Source organism: Pimephales promelas, chromosome 20 (genome assembly GCF_988280905.1).
Source record: "Pimephales promelas chromosome 20, fPimPro1.hap1.1, whole genome shotgun sequence".
NCBI lineage: Eukaryota > Metazoa > Chordata > Actinopteri > Cypriniformes > Leuciscidae > Pimephales > Pimephales promelas.
In genome coordinates, this window is record NC_142788.1 from 19,274,017 (window position 1) to 19,283,489 (window position 9,473).

Sequence of the window (9,473 nt, forward strand, 5' to 3'; positions counted from 1 at the left end):
TTGCAAAAGAAAAGAAAGAAACCCTCTCATTGCCTTTGTCATTTCAACTTGTGACACTTTAGGGTGATCTCTTCCCGCCAGAAGTAGAAACTAAGAGCAATATTGCTGGAAACTTAATTGAGCATAAACGTTTAAAGGCATTTCTGCCATTAAAAAGGTGTTGTTTTTAAATTCGTTTAATAAAACCTTCGTAAAAACCGTCAATCTTCATGTGTGTTCTAAAAAAAGAATAAAAAAAAAATCAATTAGGACTAATAATAAATAAATAAAACCTTTAACTCACTCCAGTATATGGATATTAGATTTACATAATCTTAAAAAGGCTTCTACACGATACATTTTCGTAATTTTGATTTATTTAGCATCAAACATAAACACTCATCATAAAAGAAACAAGAAAGCTTTGGCATGATATAATCTTTTACAAACTTTGTACAAAACTAAATTCTTTCATTTAAGAAAAGTACTTTATAAACATTAAGTGTTATTCTGCTGAATTAACAACAGAATTTTCATTAACGACATCCAAATATTGGAATCAGCTAACAAACATATGCCTTGTTTAACATAAGGTCAACAAAGTCCCTTATAACGGAACTAAACGTATTTTCTTCATCATGAAAAACTGTTTTAGAAGTTCGTATAGGATGAGCAAGTCTACCAAGGTCTCCACACCGGTTCATTGCTTTCTGCTCCGGCACTAACACCAACGGGACTGACGGCCCGTGAAACGCCGGCGAAGGAGGTCATTCCATGCACGGGAGAGGCCGCCGTGGGAGCGGAGCAGGCCTGGACGGGACTGGCGTTGACAGCCACTGGAACACCTGCGTTTGCGTACAAGGGAATGACTGGTGTTGTAGCAGACGCGAAAGCTGGGTTGGGGATAAGAAAAGCAAACTGTCCGTCGGTGGCTGGCACCAGCTGGAATCCTCCAAAGACTTTGGGTGAGACCGCCTCTGAAGGACTGAGTTTGGAGCCCATTGAGGCGCCGTTGATGGGCAAAGTTGAAGGAAGCTGCACGTGAAGAGGCTGAGCCAAATGAGCCTGCTGCTGAGATGGGGCAGGTTGACCGTAGTTCATGGCCATCATCTGTCCCAAACAACCAGACAGGTGGTTGAGAAGTCGCGACCTAACCTCCGTATTCACCCCCTCGCAGGTAGAGAGGAACCGAGTCACCTCGTTCATGCACTCGTTGAATCCTGCGCGGTATTTGCCGAGGACGTTTGTGTCAGCTGACAGGGCCGCTAGAAAGCAAAGGTAAAGTTGATTAGGAGTTGATTATTTAGTAAACACAGCTACGTTTTAAAATGAGCTGAGGCTAACTGTTTAAAATCACACATTTGAATTCATTAGACTTACCGGTCATCTGAACACGCTGCAAATTGCGCAGGTGCTTGACTGTCATCTCAAGGATATCAGCTTTCTCCAATTTAGAGTGTCTGGAGCTCTGTGAATGGGAAGAACCGATTAGAAATTTTGTTTGAAAATTAATATTGTTGGGTTAATGGCACGTGAAAGGAGCAAACAGATCCGTGGCCAGAACTTACATCTTTTTTAAGAGCATCGAGTATTAGGGTCTTCAGCTGCCCAAGACTCTCGTTAATTCGCGCTCTGCGGCGTTTCTCCATGATTGGCTTTGAAGACTGAGGATGAATTGCAAAGCTCATTAATTTATATTATAAAGACTGAAATATATTTATTTGTAGATTGACTGAAATGGCAACTGACGTTCTTCTAAACTAAAGCAATGTAACGTTACACTCGCAAAGTGCCACACACTAGGCTAAATGATATTTACCTTTCTGTGCTCGCTGGCGTTCTTTGGTTTATCCGGAGTGTGAGATCCACTGGCAGGGGCACCAGCAATAGGTGACGCGGTCTGCTTCTCCATATTATCGGCTGGCATTATCAAAACCAAGGTTGGGTCCGGTATAAGCCAAAAAAGTGTTTGTATTCCGTGTGTGTTTTCTGAAACACAGAAACGAGCTCTTAGGATTAGATGCGGAGCGTAGCCAAGATCTCGGGATGGTCACGAGAGAGAGTGTGAGTCCCTCTTATCAGCTATATGACTTATAGTCGGCAGGCTGTCATATGAGGACACGAGCGTGAGTGGCGTAGCGCTTCAGAGGGCAAGTCGAATCTCCCACTGCCACACGCCAGCGGTATTTATAGATAGATCGCATGCTCCCAGTTCGTGTGAAACCTTCTCTGCATTCTTTCCCACACTCGCTTCAGCCAATAGGCGCGCGGACTCACCCATTGGGCGCGGGCAGACTGCTGATTGGACAACACCCCCGCGGGCTGTCAGTCACGCGCTGCTCAATCAGCCCTGGAGGGACAAACAACAAAGAGGCGAGTGCAGTCGGCCTGGCTGTGAAGTGATAAGGGGAATTGGGGGAATACTCTTGCTGTTTGCCACCAACGTTTCTTCATAGCTGAATCACGTATTTCTGCATTCACACACAGCGTGAACAACATTCCTGTACACTTGATGTCAGTATGGTTAAACGGATAAATAGTCTAATAATTGCATCATCATAAAAACTTCATTCTATTTTGTATATTGGTAAATAATAATAATGTAGGCTATTTCACTAGAACGTCACCTACTCGAATTATTACTGTTACCTCCAAAAATATTAATACAACCAGTCTTGCAAATTCTCATTGTGATGGTATTTAATTGCACCGGATTTCATGGGAAAGTTGCTTTGCACATTTAATAACAAAAAATGTCCAATGCAACAGCTGACATGCATTCAATATACATAATTCTTCTTCTAACTACATAACTAATAATATATCGATATCTTACATTTATAGCATAACATAATGCACAGTCATTAGACAAAATATTTAACTGAATTTGTACCATAGTGTAATATTGTGCATAATGACAAATACAAATTAATAGGGTCAGTATGTTATATTTATTTGTTTAACTAGACGTTGCACAATGTGTTTATTATAGCAGAAATGCGAGGATTCGGTCGTCGTAGAATGAAAAAACTTTGAGGATCTAGTTGCGCTTCAAAGAAGAAAACAGCTGTACAGGCACGCGAGGCGGTTCGAAGCAGCACGCAGGAAACCAATAGGAAGCTGGCGGCTTCATGCAAATAGAGCTGAGTTTCGTCTTATTGGCTGGGTGAACATCTTACGCGTCAATCATTCCAGTAGTGCAGAAGGCCGAGAGCGCGCGGGGGAGGTGTTGCTACATCTGTCCGCGTGCCAGCCAGTCTGCGCGCCCGCTCACTGCACCGCTGCGTCCCCTGAGCACGTGCCGTTGCTAAACTCGCAGGCTGCGGGGTTTAGAGAGCAAGTTTCGCGGCTGCTTTTATTGCTGCTGAATTATGAACTCATGTTTTTTTCTTGGTCGGGTTGACTTTAAACTTGTAGGAGCTTATCCATGTTTATTAGTGCGTTGCAAAACGATTAAGAAAATGTAGTAATTATAAAAAAAAAATTTTTGCACTTGCATACATCCTACTATAAACAAATCTATGGCCTACAAGTAGCCTAATGCAATGAATACAATACATGGTACTCCAAATACACGTTAACTCAATAACTTTTTTTTGCGGGTTCTTCTCTAGGCTACTATTATTTTCGAACATTTAAAGGACGGTAAAGGGAAATTAAAACGTATTATTATAGCCTAATCTATTGGCTATTAATTACAAACACTTAAAAAATCTAAATGAATTAGTAAAAGTAGCTGTTGAAATAATTTTAGCAGGAACAATGAAGTTCTGGCGGTGTTTTTGCCTTGGGGAGACTTAGTGGGATAATTAATTTATTGGTGTCGCGCGCCATCTATCGAAAGTTTACCTTGAAGTTTAAACAGTCAAAGCGGTACCATATCTGACCACTAGGCGGAGCACAGCAGGAACACAATCAACGCAAAGGAGTGACATAAAACAGTGATTTTGAAATCAGTTTGGAGAATCAATATACTGAGAGAGAGAGAAAGAGAGAGAAACTTTTATAAAATAAATACAAGTGTTAGGGCTTTGAATACCCACACTTTGTTTATGAGAAAGAACATTTTGCAATGTTACAGTGAGTTTTAAGACAGAATGATAATAATAATAATAATAATCATCAGATCACCACTGATATAAATAAAATAACGTGAAATAGTAATGCTTTAAAAAAACAACATGTAACCACTGCTACAGAAACTCAATCTAGTCTATCTTGTACTTATGAATCTAATAAGGTAGAGAAATCTCATTGCAATGGGAATTTATTAAGTCTTGTGTTTAGCTACTTGTTGGCCATTGTTGAGGGACTCTTGTCATTTGTTGCTGAGTCTGGGACATGCTGGAAGCCTGTTTGCCCAGGATCCTGAGGTCTCAGGGGCCAGCTGTGCACTCACCCCTTCACATTTGCCTTATTTGCTCTGGGATTGAAGTATATTATGTAGCCTTTATGTCCTTCGTTCTTTATGTGCTATACCTCCATAATGCCTCCTCTACAATACTTGAGATCATTATTTAGATGGCCAAAACACCGTCTTTGTCGTTTAATTGTATATTTCTCCAAATATTATTTATATATATATATATATATATATATATATATATGGCTATTGAAGTATATTGTGTAGCTAATCCTGCTTTCTGTACATGATACCTCCGTATACCTCCTCTGAAGAGCTTGAGATAATTATTTAGATGGCCAAGACACTGTCATCTTTTAATCTACCTATCTCCAAAAAATTGTCATATACATATACATAAATAAATATATTTCAAGGTTAATTGGGACACTTTTTCCCCTAGTCATTGCAGTGGTTCTTGGAATCATGTATGTGTTCTTCAGTGTACATAATAAACTTTTAGTCAGCAAAGGGAAAAGAGATGAAAAAGATCAAGGCATTTTGTGTTTTGTAATTAGACTTAACACTGACCAGCACTGTTGTCCAAGATCAGAGTGTGCACAGTTGTTTCTTTATACTGAAGGAAAGTTCATTTGTTGTTGGGTAATGAGTCTCGGTCCCTATCCAAATCTGTTCACAGAACGCCGAAAACACAGTCAATTATGTCTGCATTAGCTGCTGTTGTCGGGACAATCCCTTTACACGCTCTTTGATCACATTGCCCATTGGCTTGATTCTGAGTTTTGCAGCGATTTCTCAAAAAAAGTTTTCATAGACTTTTAATGCAAATGATAACCCTTAATATTGTCTTGCTTATTATGATGAAAACAGTGTGAGAATATTGTAAAGTTATATGTGGTTAGCATTTGAAGAATGAAAACAATTCAGCATTTGACTTTATTAAGAAATCTGTTACACTGACCTGAATGGATGTTTTTACTGTGACGAATTCCTTCATTATCTGAGATGCTCAAAAATAAAGATGTTGCAAACAACTGGATGACCACAGAGACCTCTGTCTTTGGTCTGTTTTTGATTATTGGCTGAAACTAACTACTAAACATAAATCAAGATAAAGAGATTTAAAAATCGTACAGAAATACAGAAGCGTTACAAAATCAGGCTTACAATAAATACTATTGAAGACCGATAATGACAGATAACGGACAGAAAATATCCACGTACAGACAATAAATCAAATTCCTCTCGTGGCTTTGTGCTTCCTGTTGTTCTTCTGGAGAAACTTATCTGTTGGTACACTGTAAAAATGGACATACTTTATCTAATCAAAAAATTGTGGCAACAGATTACAAGCAATATTATTAATTAAATTAAACAAATTAGAATTGAGTAAGAATTAATCAAATCAATTCCTTAACAGCTAACCATTTAAAATGAGTAAAACTTATACAACATCCAAAAAAACAAGACATAAATTTAAGTCACCATTATGGTGATCGGTGTTTGTTTTAGGCTTGTTTTAATATTACGGTTTGATTCTGCTTGTTAACATCAGGTGTCTTCAATGTTGGCAATATAAACATTTTTTGGGTGTAAACTTTACTCAAATGGTTAACTTTTAAGGAATAATTTGATTAATTATTACTCAATTCTAATTTGTTAAATTTAATTAATAATATTGCTTGAAATCTGTTGCCACAATTCCATTGATTAGATAAAGCATATTCATTTTTTACAGTGTAGCATTTAAAAGAAAGTAATTCAAAACATTCAGGCAATCTCACATATAGGCATAAAGCTACTCCATACATGCCTTGTGCTAAACAATGACAGACCCTGTTTTCATGCAGAAACTGCTTTTTGAGTATAACTAGAACACGATTCTGCATTCGTTATTTGCTGCTGCGGTTTCAGAACTCATCATGAGGTACTTGAGTTGATCATATCCTGAATAAGAGAAAATCTTGGCAAAAGATCTAAAGAGTTAGTCTTGGCAGGGGAAGATATCTCAAACACTGTTGCTACGGATTTCTGTAAACCAAACATTGTTGTATTAAAATGCTTTAATACATCTATGTGTCGGATAAAGTTGTGTTTACTTGTCCAAGTCTTTCATCTTTATTACTGGCCCTGTGGGGAGTTGTGAGGTGGAATCCCACATTAATTAATTAAAATATGCATGAAGATATTTCTTTCGGAGTATTCGAGGGTTGCTACATTTAGTCCTCAGGGCTTCAAAGTTTGATTTTAGCAATGGAGTGATATAAAATGTTGAAGTTTCATAGTTCTTGCAAAAACCTTGGATCAATTCTGTTTGCTTCGCCATTGAAAAGGGTTGTTGTCATTTTACCATCTGCGGACCAGCATGTTCATTACAATGTGTGGTATTCACTGAGACTCTTTGGTGCTCTTAGAGCAAGCGAGAGCATCCCCCATCTGACCAATTCATGGCTTTCTTCTCTTTTTTAAGAGGCCGTTGATGAGGTTAGCCTAATCAGATTAAGTCAACTCACATTGGTCGGGATAGTTTGTTTTGCCTCAGAGAGCCTGCTGATATCTCCAAATACTTTTTCTTTGAGCACTTTTCATCGTGGCTTCCCCCGCAAAAATCTTTTGAGAGCAATCTCCAATAGACTCTTTTATAAACCTCAGCTCCAGACTGATATGGGTTACTTGGAATGGGTCACTTCACTGCAATGCCGGGACCAAATGCGTAAAAGCTGTGCAATGACACTTTTGATCATTCTTACGGACGTCTGTGTAGAAGGGCGGATCGAGACAGATTGTGGGAACACAAAACGGCAAATTGAATTCTGAGAATCGCTGGAACCCCTAATTTAATTCCTAAATAAATGTTTGTTGGAGCTTACAGGGACTACAACACTAATGCAATCTTCTCTCATTTTAAAACAATGACACGGCATCAACGCCTTTATGGCTGCTTGTAGCTCTGTTCGGCTTCAATCAAGAGGGTAATGCTCTATTTAACAGTGAGATGTTAATTGTAAGCTCATTTAGGGTGATTAGAATTGTAAAATTGTTAATTGCTGACAAAAGACTTACAAGTAATGCTTAACAGGTTGTTGGTGGATAACGTTTTTAGGTTTAATATTCCGCTCAAAAGTTTGAGGTCAGTACGTTTGAGTTTTTAAGGAAATAATTATATTTGGCAAGGATGCATACATTTATCAAAAGCAAAATTAAAGACTTTTACATGGTTAGAAAAAAAATTCTTATAAATTCCATGCAATTCAAAAACACAAACAAAAACTCCAACTTCTGAAATAATAAGAAAAAATGTTATATATATATATATATATATATATATATATATTTTTTTTTTTTTTTTTTTTGCAGTATATTACTGCATTCCAACTGCATGACTTTATGCATGACGTGAAGGCATAATTTTAGGACATTTGCAATGAGCTCACTCTACCATTGTTATACAAGAATTTAGGAGAATCAAAGCCTATAGCCCTCTTGGATCTGCTCCTTCTGTTAAGAAATGATCTGAGATAAATACCGGTGTAACCCGTCACACCCAAAAAGCATAATTATTCACTTTAACAGGACTGTCATTTTGGTGCGATTAAACAAGCTCAAGAAAAGTGTCTTTAAAAGAAGCTTATAATTATATCTCATTTTAAGATCGGCTGGATGAAACCCACACCCCTCACAGTCCTGTCTCCCACCACTGCGTCCATCCAAGCATACAGTAATGAAAGGCCAGACATCCAATTAAGAACAGATATTACACCTGTAAGTTCTCTGATGTCCTCATCAGCAGCTCAACATCATTTGACTCCTTGCACTAATAACAGGCTTTAGAGACAATGAGCACAATGAGTGAAGAAGAGCCCTTTTCAGAGGGTTTTATGATGCCTCCCTTCAGATAAGGAGGTATGCTGGACAACAGGGACAATTAATTAATTACATTATGAGGAATAGTGATTTAGGTCCCACACACCAAGCGTTGACAACACTGGTATACTTTTACATCACTTCTTTAAACTGCAAATGTGCTGACAGAGACCTTCCCCAATGTCATACGGGTGGCTTGAAGGTGAGTAAGTCATGGTTGTAATTGGGTGAACTATGCCTTTAAATACTCACTAGGGAGAAGATGAGACTGTTTGCTGTTTTAGCTGAAAACACTCATAGAAAAAAAGTATACTAAGTAGAAGACAATGTCTGCAAGAATGAAAATTATAGGTAATATAATAGGTTTGTTGGCTTTGGTTCTGTGTAAATGAAATGTGATCGTGATCACAGGTCTAGCTAAAACATTTGAATTCCATTTGAATACATTTTTACTCTTATTTTAATTAAATAAAAAATATAAACAATACGTTTACTATAAACTAAAATCTCTACAAGCTAATTCTTTATCTCCCTTTAGAGAAAGCGAGAACTTCAAGATAATATATATATATATATATATATATATGTGTATTCTTTTAATGTATTTGTGCAATTAGTCAAACAAATATACTGATGTTGTGCATTGTTATTGAACTAGTAAATCAAGAAATCAAGCGCAAATGATTCATGTCCGCGAATAAGCAAGAATTTGTTTAAACCATTTTGCGTTTACACAAAACAAGCAAGACAAATCTTTGAAACGCTTTGTTTAATGCGCTTGGAAGAGTTAAAAGCTGAAAATGAACCAGAAAAAATAGCATTTGTCACTGGGCAACATTCTGAATGCTATCATCAATCCTGTGATTTAACCGAAATTTTGCATTGTGAACGTAACAAACGGAATTATTTAAATTCATTTGGTTTTCTCTTGTGTGCTAAAGCGCACGCATTTCTCTGAAGGAATTGGTGCAAACTTTGGACACGAACAATGCGTAGAGTGCACAAAACCAATATTGTTCAAAGGGAGCGTTTCCAGGTTTTGGTCATTGATAACCATGCTAAAAGTGCCATTGATCTTTTTGTTCCATTTGGTTGGTTGGAGAAAATGGTCTGCATTCTGCTTCTTGAGTCCATAAAATGACTCTCTTTGTCAGGAAGCAAAATCAATGCAAATTAATCTTTTATCTATTTCCCTGTGAATAATTAAACGTCTTTCTACTTTTGTCCGTGCCTACTTGCCAAAACAAAATCAAAAAGGTAGAGAATG

At 37.6% G+C, this 9,473-nt stretch overlaps 1 protein-coding gene across 1 annotated transcript; it reads right to left on the minus strand.

The window, feature by feature from the left end:
• Positions 1-334: 334 nt before the first annotated feature.
• hes4 (hes family bHLH transcription factor 4) lies at positions 335-2,201 on the minus strand. Its single transcript, XM_039653168.2, has 4 exons — positions 1,799-2,201; positions 1,548-1,643; positions 1,360-1,447; positions 335-1,244 (listed from the first exon to the last, which is right to left on the minus strand). Exons 1-4 carry the CDS (start codon positions 1,904-1,906, stop codon positions 658-660), a joined length of 879 nt encoding a protein of 292 aa, XP_039509102.1. The 5' UTR covers positions 1,907-2,201; the 3' UTR covers positions 335-657.
• Positions 2,202-9,473: the final 7,272 nt, after the last annotated feature.

Coding starts and splice junctions, on each gene's coding strand:
- hes4 (XM_039653168.2), bottom strand. CDS start 1,906: ATGCCAGCCGATAATATGGAGAAGCAGACCGCGTCACCTATTGCTGGT. Junction 1,448..1,547: donor TCGATGCTCTTAAAAAAGAT/GTAAGTTCTGGC, acceptor TCCCATTCACAG/AGCTCCAGACACTCTAAATT. Junction 1,245..1,359: donor GCAGCGTGTTCAGATGACCG/GTAAGTCTAATG, acceptor TTTGCTTTCTAG/CGGCCCTGTCAGCTGACACA.